This window comes from Anomalospiza imberbis, chromosome 6 (genome assembly GCF_031753505.1).
Source record: "Anomalospiza imberbis isolate Cuckoo-Finch-1a 21T00152 chromosome 6, ASM3175350v1, whole genome shotgun sequence".
Lineage (NCBI taxonomy): Eukaryota > Metazoa > Chordata > Aves > Passeriformes > Viduidae > Anomalospiza > Anomalospiza imberbis.
The window spans coordinates 22,854,192-22,873,231 of NC_089686.1; the positions used below are offsets into that span (position 1 = coordinate 22,854,192).

General features: G+C 39.6%; 1 protein-coding gene across 8 annotated transcripts in view; it reads right to left on the reverse strand.

Moving 5' to 3' along the window:
* Positions 1-19,040, reverse strand: part of TTLL5 (tubulin tyrosine ligase like 5) — a 123,692-nt gene that overhangs the window by 49,223 nt on the left and 55,429 nt on the right. For 6 of the 8 annotated variants that reach the window (XR_010999913.1, XM_068192795.1, XM_068192797.1 and 3 more), the window contains 4 exons: positions 18,543-18,656; positions 17,761-18,168; positions 16,170-16,354; positions 1,304-1,458 (listed from right to left, as the gene is read on the reverse strand). Coding sequence is in view for 6 of the 8 variants with exons in the window: in XM_068192795.1 (XP_068048896.1) it covers positions 1,304-1,458; positions 16,170-16,354; positions 17,761-18,168; positions 18,543-18,656 (862 nt within the window). In the remaining 2 variants the exon portion in view is untranslated. The remainder of the gene's footprint in view (positions 1-1,303; positions 1,459-16,169; positions 16,355-17,760; positions 18,169-18,542; positions 18,657-19,040) is intronic. The other 2 variants (XR_010999914.1, XM_068192799.1) reach the window with 1 other exon arrangement.

Below are 19,040 nucleotides of genomic sequence, written 5' to 3' on the forward strand. Positions count from 1 at the left end.
TCTGCACTGTTTCTGCCTCTCTCACTTCCCTCCATCCTCCAAGTAGCATTCAGTCACCTGTGATAAAAATCAGTATTTTCATATACATAGTGCTTTCCAGAGCTAAATTCATGTCTTGGAGAAGCTCTGCTTTATTATTCTGTTTCAGAAGACAAAAATGAATATTTAGGCAAAGGACTCAATATTATTTACTGGAGTGACAAAGGAAGAATTCAAATCTCCAGAAGTCTTGGGCTGTATTCCAGCCTGGTTACTGCAGCAAGTTTGCCTTATTCCTAGCTTCCAAGATTCAGACTTCTGCAAGTAAATCTTGCTGCTCTTTGAATCACGGGAAGAATGGTTTTACTGTAGAATCAGTCCTCTGTCCTGATTCCCAGGAGTGTATAAGCCATAAGTATTAATTCCAATGCCCAAAATTAATATAAAGAAGATATCTGGAAAAGAAACTCTGATAAATACTGCTCTATCTTTGAACAATCTACATTTGATATTCAAGGAAAAAGCATGAAGATGAGGACTTAGTGGAGATTTTTGCAGTATCAGGTCTAAGTCTGCATTCTGCATATATGTCTCAATGCCAGCAAACCTAAACTTACAGATGCAGGGATGGGAAATGATCAAGGAAAAACAGCCATTTCCTTCTCATCCACCATGTTCATCTATGCCCTTATTTTACCATGAACCTGACAGCTCTGGGAGCATAGCTATTTTCATAGGGCTAGTTTCTAGACCTGAGAGAAACCATTAGTAAGCCCTTAGAATCACAGAGTTGTTTATGCTGGAAAAGATCCTCAAGCCCAGCTGTTAACCTGAGCACTACCAAGTCCACCACTGAAACATGTCCCTAAGTACCACATCTACACATGTATTAAAAACCCTCAGGTGACTCCACCACCTCCCTAGGTGGCCTGTACCAATACTTGACAACCCTTTTAGTGAATAATTTTTTCTTAATATCTAATCTAAACTTCCCCTGATGGAACTTGAGGTCATTTCCTCATGTCCTAGAGTTTGTTATTTGGGAGAAGAGACCAACACACACCTTGCTACAACTTCCTTGGAAGGCGTTGTACAGAGCAATATCGTGCCCCCCACTTCCCAAGACTCCTTTTCTCCAGGATAAACAACCTCAGCTCCCTTAGCTGCTTCACATAAGACTTGTGCTCCAGACCCTTTCACCAGCTCTGTTGCCCTTCTCTGGACACGCCCCTGCATTTGAGCAAGAAGCCAAACACAAAATACAAATGAGCAATGAGTGCATTGCATTCTTCTTCAAAAAGCTAGATCAGCAATTTTAACTTACCTGACTGCTGAAGAGACAGATCTTTTGTCATCTCTATGAGTGTCTGACTCAACAGGCCATAGTGACCCTCTTTTGTTGAGTGGTGACCAGTAGCTTGGTGGGGCAGCTGCATTCCCCTTGCTTATAGCTCCACTTGCCAAGTCCAGGTTTGTTAACTAAAGAGGAAAAAAAAAAAAAAGAAAAGAAAAAAGAAACAAAAAACAAACAAACAAACAAAAAAACCCAAACAAACTATCAGAGACAATTAAAAGCTAAGAGAAGATAAAAAGGTATCACTAAGTAAATGGGATAGAGTATGTACTAAGAGAAGTGAAATTGCTAGAATATGAATATATTCAAATACAAAAGCACTGTGCTAGTTGCATAAAGCAGTGAGTGATGACACCAACATCCACTATACCTGAGATGAATTCAGGGGCCAGCATGAAAATTACAACCCTTCCATTCACAGAAGAACAGAAGAGGAAAAGGAAAAATATGGGGCAAAAATCCCAAAGTAAAAAAGTTCACACCATCTGAAAAATAAACTCCACATGCATTGATCAAAAGCTTGTATTACACTGAGCAAAGACCAGAGTATCTCTCCAGTCATGGTGAGCTGTGTCAGTAAGCCAACCATACACACCTGCCCAGTCTCTACCCCTCTCTATACAAACATATAGGCACAACCCAAAAGCATAAGTACCTTGGATACAAAATTCAAACCAAAACTCAACCAAACATTAAAGAAGCTGCTCACAGAACCACTTACAAATACTGTGTTCACACAAGTAAATGCACAAGATTATGTTAGGTGCACATTTGCAATATCAAGCTCTAAAACCGGTAAGTTTTTAAGCATATAACATGTATTCCATTGTTTCTTTGAGCATTCCTCCTGTACTGCTTATACTCTTGAAAGATCAAACTCTGCATGCAGACACAATCTGTTGATGTACTGAAGAAATACATAATGCAATGGATCTACTACAGCAGTATAACAGTTTACATTTTGGAAAAAAAAAAAAAACAACAACAAAACAACAGAAAAGTTGAAAAGCCAACTTGGCAAAGGCCTCCCAGTCAGGCTCTGACATACAACTACCTTAAATTATGTGAGCACATGCTACTTTTTAGGAAACAGCAGAAACATCAGGGTCTGCACAATGCTTAGGATCATATGGTGAACCTGACTTACCTGTATTGGCCCTCCTCCCTTCTGTAGCAATTGGAAGGCACGTGTCCAATGAAACGTAGGACACAGACAGAAAGAGGAGTCTAACAACTAGCCCTGCACCTGCTCCAGATCCCAAATGGGATGCTTATTCAGACACTTAAAGTGTGACTTAAGCATAGCTTAACAATGCTCTTGAACAGAATCTGTGTGCAATTACTCAAACAAGTACATATTCATTGCAATACACTACACTCATACTTAAAATGGACTTATTCAGGACTACAGACAGCCCTCTCACTGAACTCTGCACCATAAACATTGCCGTTGACAACACAGTAGGTAGTCCCTCCTGTGTTTTAGTTGTACAAGGTACCTAAGCATTTTGTAGGTTCAGAACTCCTACTTCAAGTTCTGGACAGGATTAAATTCTAGTGGTGATACACTAGGCTTCTACCCAATCTCCAAAAGCAGACACTTATCTCATCCCTTCTCAGGTCTATCTTTCCCCATTTTTGCTCCTTATCTGTGTGTCATTATTCTCACACAGTCTCAGCTTCTGCATTTCAGGTGTCATTCTCCTTGTTTTCCTCAGTACAGTTTCATTCTTACAGACTTCCAGCACTAGCTTTTCCACTACATCTGGACCCTGACCCACATTATTTCAGGTCTGGAACTTTCCAGGGGAGTAATTACTCGATCTGTCTTTCTACACTTCCATTCTTGGGTTCTCACATGTCCTATATCCTCGTAGTTCTGGTTTTATTCCCCTCCCCATTCCACTCCTATTGCCGACCTCTTTGTTCATCCAGTCCTTGAATGTGGGCTACTCACTGGACCACACTTACGACACTACCACTCCATCTAATTCTGTTCTTCTGTCTGAATGGTTCTTGGTGTCCTCTCCTAAATTATGTCCAGATACAAATTTCACAGCCCCATATCCTAGCTGTTTTCCACACCTGGCAGAACTCCTACTAATTCTGCAGTCAAGTCAGACAGGTCCCCAGCCCATCATGGACTAGGTTACTGAAAACACAGGAGAACAGAAGCTCAGCCAAAGTACATTAGAGGTGCAAATACAGAGAAATTCATTTTAGCATCCTCAGTGTGGAGGGAACCTTCAGGAAGCTGACAAGGTCTAGCAGGTCTTGCTCAGTATATTACACCTAAAGCTTTTTAAACAGTTACTCTACAATCAAGCTTCAACAAAATTTGGAATTCCAAATTGATATTTCAAAGCAAGGGAAATGAAGAGATTTAAAAGAAAAGTTCTTTAGGTATTAAAATGCACAAAACATTTTTTTAATCCAGCCTTGGTTTTGGCTGGAATACTTTGCCTTGCCTGAAGTGTTCTGAAAACTGAACAGTAAGCACAGAAAACATTAATTCAAATGAATAAAGTTTCAGAACACTATAAGCAATTTAAGACAAGATTTTACAGTGGGACATTATCAGGCAAGCTTAGCAATGGGTAGTGTTACCCACCTTATACAGACAACAGTATTAGGTGACATTTTGGTACCTCTACCTCACCCTTAATGTTGCTGTATTCTGTAGAATTTAATTAAAATTTAAAACATCTTCATTGCAGTAACAGAAAGCTTCAAATTAGATTTAGTTCTGATTGTGCCAGGCACTACACAAATACCTAACAATGACAGTTGCTGGTCACAAAGAATTTATTGTCTGAAAAGAAGGAAGAATGGTAAATGAGGCAAACACAGAAGGCAACATGTTAAATAAAATAGGTTATATACAATTCTTAGTTTGTCAGCAACAGTGATCACAATTTTGCTAACACATCCAATGTGTGAAATGAAAATTACTTCATCCAATTTTCTCTCCTCATTATCTTGATGCCAAGAACCATTTAGTCTGACAAATTACTGCCTCAATTCTACTCTATTACTGTGACATGCCTTCCTCTTTAATTATCATTGTATCAATGTATCATTGCTTATTTGAAAGCTGTCTTTTTATGCAGGTGAGCAAATAGCTTAACATGGGTAATAGTGACATTTCACACATTCCAGATCGACAGGTGTTTAACCTACACCAGGATTAAAAACAGGCAAAGGATTCAGAAAGAGAGAGAGCACCACCAAGAATATAAGGTTTAGCTGCAGCCAGGCCACCCAGACAGGTGTTACTGCTTGTTACTGTGCCATGCTTTGAGACATTTCAGCTGCTATAATTAACTGGCCAGGATGTTTGGGAGGATTACTGAGGCACCCCCAACACATCTGTGCTCAGCAGTGGCTTCATTTTCTAGTCTTCCTGTGCCCCTGATGGAACTGCATTCTTCCCTTTACAGAGGCAAACACTTAGCAGCAAATCCGATGTACTTTGGTGTAAAAGGTAATGCAGAGCACCTGGACCAAAATATCTATGTAGAAGAGCTTGTAGCTTCAGAAACAGTACTAATGCAGCAGAACCAAACAAAAAAAAATCTCTCCAAAACCAAGGAAGGCTAGTGGGGCTCAATAGAGAAGGTGGTTATTGGTGTGGATCTATAAGAATTAAGTTAGTTTTCAAACTGAGTTGCAACAAGATGGGTTCAAACTCTCCTGCTGCTTGGTAAGATTCCTGTTCATCATTAGCAGCAATGGACTTGAGAATATTTTTCCTGACACTGACAGTACGACAGGAGACCTGTGTGGCCTGCACTGCACACTTCAAACATCCCAGTTTTCAAACATCTCTTGTCACATCTACACATTCATTGTGGACCTTGTAAAAGGCAAGACAATACACAGCTAATACCTCATGATAGAAGGATTCATAAAGTTCTGCTACAATTTTTAAATTATTGGAACAGCAAAGATGTCAGAAGCTGAAAGGAATGTGCTGACTGAAGAACACCATGATATAGTAAATCCCCAAAAGATCTCAAGGAAGGTAAAGAGCCCACTTGATGTACCTTCCATTTATGATACAACATGAAAAAATGAGAGAGGGGAGAAGAACATGTGGGTTGTCACAGCCATATCAATAGATACCTGTGTTAGAAACAGTACTTATATGTAGTACATTTACTTCAATACAATGCTAATAAGCCAAAAGACAAACTATTGCATAATGCTGAAATACTTTTCTACATTTATTTTTAAATGTTACAAGGCAAGCTTACAACTGCAATATGCTTGTCTTGCCAGCAGAAACACATAAGCTTAAAAAACTGATTTCTACGGTCACGCCTTATTCAGAGAAATTTATTTCTGAAACAACTTTAAGACTGAAAGCAAGGCCACAACACAATGATAGCCCAATGTGCTGAATATAGGAGTTGAGGGGGCTTTGTTAATCTGCTTTAAAAATTCAGTATGAAATATGAACTCTCCAAGTACAGATAGGAATAAAGCTTCAGGATAGAATTTGCTTCCAATTAATTGCAGCCTACAGACAAAGATCCATTGTATAGTACTTCTAAGAAATCACAAGCAAGATTCAAGAGTTTCCCATTATCATATTCAATAATCTTTTTTCTACAATAAAGTTAGTATTTTCTTTTTTATCTTCTCTAATGGCTGAAATAAGCTAAAGCTATCAATTGTAACAATCAGAAAATCATGAGTGTTGCAGATCAGCCTCCATGAATTCAGGAAAAGCCTCCTGAAAGCCTGAATGCTTCTCTTGCTAGTTTGTAGGAGTCAACTAGGGTGAACAGGGACACATCACCACTAGAAGTTGTTACTCTGCCCCTCCTGGCAGGCAGTAAAAAGCAAGTTAAATTTTCATTACCAACATCCTGAACAGCAGATCCAAAGTTTCACTGGTCAACATGTTACAACAAGCAATACACTATAAATTGCCAACTTGATCCTCTCCAGCTGGCAGTTTTAGCACTTTTCTGGCAGAAGCCAGTCATATCTTGTTGCCTAAAAAGTGGTGGAGCTTGGGGATCTACAAAGTCTGAAGATCATTTCTCTTACTTGGAGCCACACTGCATCCTCTGCAGTTCACACATCTCACAATTCCATTTGGATCTTTCTGACTGGTGAGGAGGAAAAGGGGTCCAGAGCTCAAGATATATTTCACATATCAAGCCCAAAAGATATGCCAAAAGAATGCAGTAACATAGGCCTACTTTGTGTCTTCCAAAAAAACTTTCAAAATGATAAAATTTTCACAATCAGAAACAGGAGGAGACAGTTTTCAGCACAACATACCCTATCAACAAAGGCATACATGAATAAACTGTTTACTGAGAAACCTTTTTGTTTAAAGAAGGATTGGACAAGGATCATGATAAGATACATGCAAGATCACTACTCCTCTGCCTTAGGATCAGACCAGAATCCTTAAATTTTGATGAGTCAGACAGGACAAGATGACACTGTATCACGAGCTCAAAAAGGGAACCATTCCACTTGAAAACTGTAAATGTGCAAAACGCATCATCATTTGTAGTGTATTCTCCTTTGCATTTCAATCTATTTTTACCATATGCTCTGTAAGCATATGTATCCATAAGTTTATCCAGTTTGACTCCTTCAAGACCCTTCAGTCAATCCCTAATTCTCCATTTTATTACTTATTGTTCCTCCAGCAATGCCAACATTTTCCAACAGCTTACAAATGAAATGTGCTTTTTCTTTCATTACCTGGCTTTCATAGTCACAAGTATTTTCACTTGCCAAGCCTTCCTCAAACACAGATACTCCTAAGGCTTTCAAGATGCATGAAATCTTTAACAGAATGGAAGAGCTAAGAACTTGCCATGTGGAGGGCAAAAACCAGAAAATTTATTGTACTTTTTCAGTTATTTTTCTTCCTTCAGCCTTCAGAGATGACTGACTAGATGCTACAACAATATAAATACTCACTGTTAACCTGCCCTCACCCTAGAAGCATGTTTTGTGTTTTCCTCACCTTACCACAGAGCCCCCAGGTACATCTGGGATCCAGGACAGGCTACCATGACTTGGTCTAACACAGCTTGCAGGTCTGCCAGTACAACTGGAAGTAGTCCAGCTGCCTTGCCTTCCTTAATGCATCAAGACACTGGAATCCAACAGGCTATCCCAGTATTGGGGGGGAGGGGAAATCACACACTCTTAACCTGCCTCTTAAGACACAAAGGAAACCCCAAATCACAAATAAGACATACATGAACACACAAGCACTGTGTGAGCAGTGCAACAAAATGTACCACTCCAAACTCTGTGAGGAAATCAGGTAATATAAACAGATTTTTCTAAAACCATCTTTCTGTTACCCAGAGGCCATCTTGCTGACTGCACCACATACTAAAGCAGCTTCATTTTATGTACAGATTTGAATTTGCAGTAACAACTGGCCAGGAGGGAAGAACTGGGGCGAACAGGCTGGGAAGTGTGAAATCTGTGTGTGTACCAAGGCTGATCTGGCCAAAGGCCTGTGACATTCCTTCTTTGCTCTCTAGGCTTACCAGCTTACAGGATATACATATGCATACAGAGCACAAGTGTTCCAGTCTCCAGAAAACGTTCCAGACAAAGACCTGCCAAAGACATTCCTGGGAAACCTGACAAACTTGCAAATTCCTTTGTAGTGTCTCCAGCATATGCATCCATTTAACAATAAAAAAAGAAAACTCAAGTTAGTGCTGCTGCAGTGGATGGTTGAACTCTCCCTCTTCCTTCTCCTGAAAAAGTCAGGCTTTCATTTAGACACTCTGCCTCAAAACTTCCAGTGGGAGTGATTTTTACAAGGCACAATCCTGCCAAAAGTTTGATGATCAGGGTGTAATCTTTCCCATAACATGAGACCTTACTGCTCAGCCTGGCCTGTTTGGTGACTATCTGCAGATGTTGCTGCATCATAACAAAACCCTCTGCTTCTATTCCCTGTGGAGCCTCAGAGCAGGAGGAGTTCAACATAAGCACTGCAGAAACTACAGTGATATTTTCACTTCCTACAACCTCTGCTGAGACCAACTGGTTACATTACTGGTGCTGCTACAAATCAGTAGTAATAAAAGTAATTCCAGCTCCTGTGTGAACAGCTTGAGTGAGGAGAAGATGGGGCCCTGCAGCAGTGCAGAGGTGTGTGAGAGAGGAAAGAAAAATGTCCCTCAGAGGTGATTGCCTGCTTCTTGCTTCTCTTACTAATTACAGTAAGATGCCTTTTTTCTTTACACTTCCCATTCTCTCCATCAGTGGGAGTGTAAAAACCAAAGAAATGGTCACATAAGGAAACTAAAACCAAGACTCAGATAAAGTGGATTGAGTCAAACCAAAAGATCATCACTGAAAAAAAACCCAAAAATCCTCAGTGGGGAAAACAGCCTCACCAAATTTCTGTAAGTATTTGCTGCACCCTAAATGTAATGCTCTTGCTGTACTGTGCAGGTCTAGACAGTAAAGAGCTGGTGCCCACTGGGACCTGTACAGAGCACTTTGGCAGACTGGCAGCTTGCTCTGTCAAGGATGAGCCAGGTAAGGGTTCCACACTGTGTAAGTAAGACAGTTAAATGAGGAGTGGTGTGGCTCACTATTTTGAGGAGTGGATGAAGCTCACTATTTTGAGATTCCCATAGCATATACAGCGTCCTTCTGGGACATTGTAAAATGCTCCATTCAATTCTTCCTCACTCCCTCTCCCTGGCCCTAAGGTTTAGCAAACTCACCTGCTTCTTGCTCATTTCTGCCTTCTGTCTAAATGAAAAACATAGAATAAGACAAATGCCCATCCTCCGCTGGATCTGTCAGTATGTTTGCAGGAATCCTGGCTGCTGGATCTTGGGCACTGACTGGCTGCATAGCACAGAAGGAGGCAGCTCTCTATAGCCCTTGCCTGGGTGGTCTGATGTTATCCCTGTGATTAAACTCTCCGGCTGCATGAATTGGAGCTATTCCTGATGATAGTTGGGACTTGAAATCTCTCACTCTCCCACACACACACACACACACAGAGTCAGAGCTCCCACCAGGTTTCCCCTCCTTCTCTTCCTCCTCCTCTTGGTCAAGCTGGCCAACTCAACACATTCTTCAGCTCCCTAGCATTAATAACGATGAAGTACTACAGCCTGCTAGATATCAACTCCAGCTCCCCCCCATCACCAGGCAGTGATAGGGACCTCACACAGATACAGCATTGCAGAAGAATTTTTACCTTACAGCATGCTTCAGGAAGAAGTAGCATGCTATTTTCAAAGAAAAACACTCATATGCATCCAGGATCCAGCCACCTGGCTCTGAATGTACACACATGCTGTGTATTTTCATGTCCTCCCTGCAGAAAGTCTTGCAATGCAAACACATGGAAATATTTTATGCTAAACACACACGAAATAAAGACTTCAGATTAAAGCTTGGTATAAAAGGAAAAGTGGTCTGGATAATACTTCATCCATCTGTCCATCAAGAGACACCAATGGCTTACGTTAGGTACAGGTAAAAAATCCCCCTTAGTTCAGCTGTCCAGAAGTCACAAAGTAGAGAGCAAGATCTCTACATCATAAAATCAAGGCAAGAAAGGCAATAAAACACCTCTCCAATGAAATGGGCTTGCTGAACTGTATCTTCAGGCCTCATTCCCCAACATACCTGCCTTGTTTCCCCAACAGTACCGTCACCACCTTAGGCTCACGTGAGGCAATGGGCAAACTGAACAAGAACATTTTGAGAAACTGAAAAACTTTTACCATGCACTATTAACCACTGCACTGCACATATTGACAAAGACATCATCACTGTGTAAAAATAATTAGCAAGCATCCAATTGACATAACTAGGGAAATCAATTTCAGATACTGAGCTCCTCACAAGTGTCTCAGAAACCCACTTATCATAATGAAAAGATTGACTACAGTAAAGCAATGTAACAAATAAAATCTCAAACATGGAAGCAGCAGCACAGCACATGTTCTTCAGTAGAAAAGGTCAGTTCAGATCAATGGCCCAGCAAACTCACTATCCTGTCTGACATATCACAGAAGGTGAAAAAAAATTGGTTTCCATGCATATAACAAACATCTTATTGCTAAGGCAAATGAATTTTTTATTTCTGTATGGTAAAACCTAGGGATCTATCATTTGCAAAATGCTCATTATTCTGTCTGATGAAACTATGGCCTACTAATTTTTCAGAAGTTTCAGAAAGTAAATAAATTCTGTGACAATAACTACTCACGTTTACTATAATTTTTACTCCAATATCTTTCTGCTAAACTCAATATCCTCTTCTTATTATGAGAAACATGAATAAAATAAACTTTATTTACCTTGTCTTTCATTGCTCTATGTAATTCCTTCACACTTGTCTCCTCCCTCAAAAAACTTAGTTTTCACCATCTCATTAAAACTGTATTTGCAGTCAATAACTTTAAACAGTTATTTTTCCTAAATTCACTTTAGAAATATCACCCAGAAGTGAAAACAGTTTTGAGGAAGGTTGTGCAATTGATGCTTACACTAAAAGATATATATCCTATCCTGTTCCTTAAACACACTAATCAGTTTTCTTTGCTGACTTTACTGCTTAACTCAAAACAGGTATCTGCACTGAGATTTCAATGAAATCTTCTTTTTTCTTCCCTAAAGAAATAAAGTTTAGATTAATCATTCAAGAGGTTAAAGTTATCGCTTATCATATAGTCAGTTAATTGTAAACACTGGACTTCATCTGCTAGTGTCTAGCCCAATTAAGACAGCTCTTAAATTTCTACTAGTTTTACTCATAACAATCAAAAAATAATGCAATCATAGTGACAAATTCCCAGGAGGTAGGCGCAAGTTTAAGTTTACAGCACACACCTAACTTCATTGTAACCAAACATGGGACTCTTGCAGCCCACATTATCCTGAAGGTAACAAGAAATTACCTCATGTAGTAAACATGAGCTGCACAAACATGGATGAACACTAGAGAATAGTTAATTTACTGTAAATTCACACCCTATATTACTTGGCAATAACTTGCTTTTAAATTCATTCTTTAAGTAATAAAATGCCTTAATAATGTCCTTATGAATCGCCTCCTTTCAAACCTTTAATTTTACACTGGGTCACGTACATTCTGTATTATGCATCTTCAGTTATCCCCTTGCTATATAGCAAATTGACTAGTTATTTTTTTGTTTGCTTTTTGCCTTTTTTTTGACCTGTAATAAAACTTTCTTTATCATCCTACAGACACCTGACATCTTAACAGCACTTGCTGAAAGCTTGTCAAAAACCTTTCTGGAAGTTTGAATATGAACAAGTTAAACTGAGTGTTATTTTTCTCAGTTCAAAAAACTCTAATAGATAGGACATAATAGATTACTCACTTTCTTATGGCCATTGGAGATCAGATACCTCCCTTTTAGCCTACTCAGCCACTGCCTTACCAGGTTCATGCTGGACCCCGAAAGGCACATTTACCATAGAGATCTCTGTTGCTCGTTCCCAGACACATTGGGTAGCTAATGAGAGGCACACCTTTCTATTTTTGGATGCTGTAGAGTACTATAGTTAGACTGCACATACTGCAAAAATCAGGCTATGTCTGAAACTGTATGGATAGAGGTACCTAACTCCTGCTATTGTCATAATCTCAAAATGAGCTTTATTATTAGAAAAAAAAAATAGAAATAGTAGAAGCACACAACTTAATGAAAGGCAAAATGTTCCTACACACTTCGCACAACTGTCTGTGAGGACTGAAAACTGAGTACAACAGAACAAAACTGCACATCAGCAAGGCTTTACCTTCCTCATCTCTCATAGGCTATGAATTGTATATTTTATGAGTATCAGTGTGAAGTTCCTATCTGATCTTTCAGAAGTGAATGGAAAGGACTGACAAGACAGAAAGCCAAGGTAAACACAAAAAAATCTTGTTTTCTTAAGAGAACAGATCTTAAAAATCTTTTTCAAAGTTCATCAGATACTTAAAATTTTCCCTCAGGACATTAGTATTTTAGTAGTAAATAATAAAGTAGTATCAATAACATCAATAAAATTATGTCAATAAAAATAACTTAATAATAAACTAATTTAATACAGAGGCTAGAAAACAAGAGTGTAAAAGAGGAAACACGAAACAGGTGCTTTGCGCATGGGTAGAAAACAGTGAACAGCAGCAGGGATTGGAGAGGGACAGAGATGGATTCCCAACCAGAATGACAACACCATTCCAAGCACAGCTGCTGAGGCTACATTCCTAGGAACCCCAGAGACCCACACTACTATATGGATACCAGAAGCAATTCTCACAAAAACAGGAATGGAAAATAAGCTTCCCAGCTGCTCTTGGAAGGAGGTATGTATTCAGAGCACCCCAGCCTAAAAGACACAGCTTGGTACAACACAGGGAACCAATGCATTCAACTCTCACATAGAAATTCTTGCCCTTGAGGGGGAAAAAAAAAAAAAACAAAACACACAAACCAAAATCCCCCACAAAAATACAGTACACAGCAACACCAGTATTTTCAAGTCACTCTTTCATATACCCCGTCCAAATCAATGGTCCTAATCTTATCATGCAACATAATTAAATCCATATATCAAGTCCTTTTCATATCAGCCAGGTACTTTCCAACAAGGTAGACTAAATCCAAGCTTCTGGAATGGCTTTAAACAATTGTACTATTTTTATTATTAGGTAAGTAATGTTCTAATCTTCATGCCAATTTTTTTAAGAATGCTTTTTTAAAAATACAATCATATTTCAAGTGGTTTAAACACAGTGAAAAGGGGGAAAACAACAATTCAGAGTTTCCTGCCTAGAAATGTACAGGAAAGTAGTACCCTGTTTAATTAAGTGACCCTGATATGAGCCCTTTCTCTACTCTCCTCTCAGTTTCCATCCTTTAATTCTCCTATCCTAAAGCCATCAGAGTTTAATAACCCGGAACCCTCAAACACTCCCACCTCAAGCCTTTCCCCCTTTCATCTCATACCAGTAGTCTTTGACTTTCCAGTTCTCTCCAGGTGTTTACTAAATCCTCTCCCACATATTTATCTGTCTCAACTGTCTCTGCCTTCCCTCTTCCTGGTTCAGGCCAAATCCTGGTCTGCCCGTATCTAAAAACCATGCAACACTCCCAGGTAGTTTCAACAGTACCTGTTCTTCTGCAAATCACTTTCCAAACTACCAGCCAACTCTGCAATTCCTGCACTTCTATTTATTCAGTGCCCCTGCTTCCAATCCACATCCATGCTTAGCAGCTCAAAGTCCAATACCCTGGTTTCAGGTCCCCCACCAACAAGCCAAGCCTTCCTACTATTATGTTTTATTGTATGCTGATACCTCTTACTGCCCTTGTTGTCATGGCAGCCCTGTCTTCTCACAAAACCCCTGGGCCCTTCTTGCAAGACAGGATTTAAAATCCAGGCTGGATCAAAAAATAATCTAAATAACTGTTTAATGACTCACAGAAGAGTAGAATGTGTCCATGTGAAAGAAAAAAAAAAGCATAAGTAGTTACTGCATGCTTTACTCCAAAACATCACTGTTTCAAGAGTGCTTAAAAATAATGGTTTCATCTTAGAAATTGCTATGTGCTATAAATTCAGTACTGAAGAAACAGATTGCCTTAAGAACTATTCTCAACTAAATCAAAATTTTCATACTATGCAAATTTCAGATTCAGATTTCATCTCTCCAAAGGCGTTATTTAAAAAACATGGCCAGAAAAATCCCAGTAGAGAGCAGATGTCTATAACTGAATGGACACAGGCTCAGGAAGGAAACTCACTGTCAGATAGAACTCCAGCTCTAAACTTCTCATTGACTTGTGAATTCCTTTCTACACAGATCTTTTTCATTACAACAGAAGATGACAAAGACATAACCCCACACGTTTCTATATTTCACTACTGAAACAAAAGCCTGTGCAAACACTGCATAGTTGAATACAAAATATAGCAGAGTCAGAAAATCAGCAGAGTCTGCTAGGAGCTGAGTATCTTTTGCTTGGTTGTTGCAAAGCAAATTAGCACCATCATTCTCCAACTATCCAATTCACACGTGTTCTTTGGGAAAGCATCTTGGAAGAAGCCAGAAGCAAAATCAATGCAGACACATTCATTGCAGCCAATACATTTCCATGCACTTCATAGCCACTTTCACTCTTGAGTAATACCTACACTGACTCCTGGCTAAACAGGTTTCAGCTGCCAGAGTATGCTCCTTTGCTACCCAACACAGCTGTGCTCAGGAAACTGCACTGCCTTTCCCATGCAGATCTTTCTGAATTCCCCTCTTAACTTCCCCTTTTATATTTCCTAATTTATCTAGGAGTAATTAGCCATGGTAAGAATACAGGAGATTAAAAATCATTGAATAACTACACAAATGGCTGCAAGAAGACACACTGGGCTCTCTAGACAGACCTAACAAACCACAACAGTTGAAGCAGAATGGGTAATGAATTATTTTAGGGAAAAAAAGTCTATTAACTTATTTTTCAAAGTTCTTCTTTGGAAAGACTGAAATGAAATAGATGCAGTTCAAAATTTTTCCCAAGTATTTGTTTAGATAGTTACTTTTATCCAAGGAGGCAGTTTCCATCAAATACATTTAGCTTCCAATAGATCAGCATTTCCTAAATGAAAATTTTTCACTATCAAAGTTTTGAGCAGTTTTACTGACAACATTTCACTTAAAACCAGCTGCAAACCAGACTGATAGCTCTGAGTATTACTAGACAAGCAAACAAGAATAAATTGTCTAAATAGGATCTGGCTTTATGCAAGACCAGGCCTCAGCATCACTAGTATAGCCAGTGTTCACATTCTTTTCCGAGTCCATCAACAAGAAGGGACTTTATTTTTTGACATAGCCTTTAAAAATTGAAGGCCTATCTGCAAAGAAAAATCTATTCAGCTTCCTAAAGTTATACATGTACCCACATTTTGAAATATATTGCCAATAGCATAAACAGTTATTCAAAATCCAAGCATATAAAAATAAAACTGGAAGAAGCAAAGAGAAGCAAATACCAGCAGCTGTTGTAACTATTAAATGTGTCTCAGAAAACTCAGCAAAACATAACCATTAAAACAGTAATTCCAAAATACAAGAATCAAACTTAAGACACAAATCATTTGTCTCCAGCAAGTCAAGAGAAAAAAAATTACTGTCCAAGACAAAGTGCCTATGCTAGAAAATCTGCAGTTGGCAGCTTAACTGAGAAGTGCTCATCTTGAACACCTTTGATGAGTTCAACTATACCATATTATAAAGCAAAAAATTTGTTAGTGTGTAGCCATTTAGGACATAATTCAGCATGAAATATGAAACTAAGTGCAATTCTATCAGAACTCAATCATGTATCACCACGTCTGACAAAAGGATTATCATTCCCCATGCTAGTAAGTACTTCATTCGGTCTTTACAGTGTTATTGGAACACAGAATTTACACCAGAACGCATTCTGCAGACTTTCATGGCCAGCACTGTGGTGACACACTGGAGGAACAAGGAAGCAAATTGTATGGGAGCACAAATCTGAGAAGACTTTGGTTTATTGTCTAGTAAGACAAAGCATGGATTCCATTTTTTGTAACATTTTCTAATCCTCTGCCTTTTCTCCTATAAAATGACTTCAAGACATTCTTGTCATCTCACAGAAAAGTCAAGATTTTGGTGACTGTAAACACTTAGAAACAACAAGACAGAGATGAATTTTCATGACATTTACTGGTTGCAGCATCTCTCAGCCCAGCCCAGTGCTCACACAGAAGCTTGTAACAAACTTGTCCCTTGCACAGGGACTCTACTTCAGTGCTTACATACCTGCTGTGTAACAAGACTAACGTGGCTTGCTGGGGAACACTGGCAGGCTCCTTGCTTTTCTGCCAACTGCTGCAGTTCTGCTGCTGCCACACTGGGCCCATGGCGTTTGCCCTGGGAAGTATGTTCTGCATCTTTGTGCATCCTGGCTGAGCCCACACACTGCCCGCTTGAACTGCGCTGGAGACCTACCAAACAAACATTTCAATGTGCTTCATGAGCCATGTGTCAGACCCTCAGCCTGCTCATCACAGACATGCTAAAGCGGATAAAACACCAAGAAGAACACAGAATACACCTATTCTGCATAGGTATTGCCCAAATGAACAATTAGCAATTCCAAACCTGTATTCTCTTTATTACGATGTATCTAATGGCATCCAATTCCAGAGACATTGGCAGCTGTTACCCAAGTTAAATCTGTAATGTTTTTCCTTAAAAACAAATGGACCTCCTTAAGTAAGCTACTCAGTTGGGAAGCAAGATGTATTTTAATGCTTGAGGGGTTCAACCCTAGCAAACGTGTGCTGACCCTGACACACAGCCTAGAACAAATAAATACGATCAAAGTACAAAAAAAACCCTAGTATTATCAGGATCACAGCTGTTAGCCCGTATGTGGTTCCCCAAAGTTTCCAGATAGATTACAGCCTGCATGCAAATTGCTACAGTTTCTCCTATGCTTCAGGTTCTTTACACTTTAAAGCTGCATTGCTTAAGTAAGTTCTACCACAGCATGATAGATGAGAGGTCTCTAAATCTTGTTTTTTGGGATACCCTTGGATATGGCAGTGCTGAAACACCCTAGAGAATGAGATATTGTAATGATTCATTCAGATCCTTCTTTTCTGGAGGTCTTGACACATCTTTAAGTATTCAACACTTATGAGGTTTCATTACAAGTTTTCTATGCTTGATAGAAAACCAGAGAACAGCACATAGACTGAGACCGGACTTCTGCTTATGAAAACAACATTAAACCCACTAAAGACAGATGAGATCAGTAACACAATAAAGAAAATATACAATACTTAATTTCACAGCTCTTTTTGAACAAGTTCAAAGGCTGAGTTCCTCATCACTACAACTATCAGAAAAGAGGTTTTTGTGAGGCAGGGGTCAGCCTGCTCTCCCAAATAGCAAACAATAGGACAAGAGGAAATGGCCTCAAGTTGTACCAGGGAAGGTTTAGACTGAATATTAGGAAAAATTTCTCCACCAAAAGGGATGTCAAGCACTGGAACAGGCTGCAAGGAAGTGGTTGAGTCACAAACCATGAAGATATTTAAAAGACATGTAAATGCAGCTCTTCAGGACCTGGTTAATACTGAACATGGTAGTGTTAATTGTTGGGCTTGGTGATCTGAAAGGTCTTTTTCAACCCAAATGATTTTATGATTGCCTGTTCATTTGGTCAATAAAAGGGCATCTACCTAACAAGGGCTGCATCCTGTACTCCTGCTTTCTGTAAGAAATTTAGCACCATCCAACAAGACTCAATTCTGGAAATGTAAAATTTCTACCTATTCCACAACAGAAATTACACAGTCTCTGTACTGAACTAGCAGGTTATTATGAATCCCAGAACACTCACCTACTTTTGCAGAGGGTATCCGGGACAATCTTTGGCTGTAGATCTGAACAGCTCTCTGGAAAGATGAGAATGGGCCAGTGGTGTAGTTACCAGCACGACGATGTAACCCTGCAAGGCTACAAGTGTCAGTGGACACTGGGTGTGGGGGGACAGAAGAGCTGTCAGGTGCTGTGCTCTGCAAGGAGTGTAGTGGGGGTGGGGACTGCATCAGTCTGGGACCAGCTGGAGGAGCCAGCAATGAAGGCTGACCAGACATCTTTGGATTTTCAGAGGCTGCAGGCTGAGCTGGCATCCAAGAGCTGGTACTTCTCTGCAACATGGCACCAGGAACAGAGGAAGAAGCACCAGGAGGGCTGCACTGAGGTAATTTCACTTCAGCTTTTAAGGAGAAGGTGAGTCCTTCTGGAACTATACAAAGATAATGAAGATACTATATGAGGAAAAATCTGCTTTTTAGGTCCTTTGATAGTATCAACACACCAAATGCCTGCTTTCAGACCCATTGAAGCCAAAATGACCTCATCTACCAGCAGAGACAAGAAGAGGCTCTACATGATAAATACCTTCTTTCAAAGCCTGCCTTATCTAGATCAAGCCCCCCAGGGAGGGGCAGCTAACTCTTTCCCACTGCCTACTCTACAGTATCTTCTCTCGTGTTTAAAAGTAAAAATTGGGCATTTGGATCTCTGTTTGAGCCCAAAGGTTCCAACCTTTGTTTAAAACAGTATTAGAAACAGTATATGCATCCATTTTTAAATGATTATTTAAGTCAGTTGACTTACAGCTTGATTTAGCTTCTTTGGGTTTACAGCCTTTTAGTGCTCCTTCTGCAGACAAATCTGCAACTGAACTTTTGGGGTGATCACCTTTTATTTTTTTCACCATCTCAGGGTGCTCTATAACAAAATCAAGGAGTTAGGAAGTAGAACATTGCATATCACTAGAACAATGCTGCAGAATTTACCCTTGCTGTAATTGCCTTTATTGCTAATACTTCCTGTAGACCACACAACTTCATTGATGACAATTATGCTGTCATGTACAGTAGCATGGACTACTAGATACATATGGCTGGCACACTTCCTTCCATGGAATGCCTAATTAGGCTTAAATGTACAGTCTCTGCCCTCCAATGGATACACTCACTGCAGGCAGCAAAATTTAAGACCTTGATTTCATTTCAATTCTTACTGCCTTCAGTTGGCACGTTCTCATTTCAGTCATGAACTACCATATCTAGCTCCTTATAAACACCAGTCTAAGTTCAATCCATTTCACTT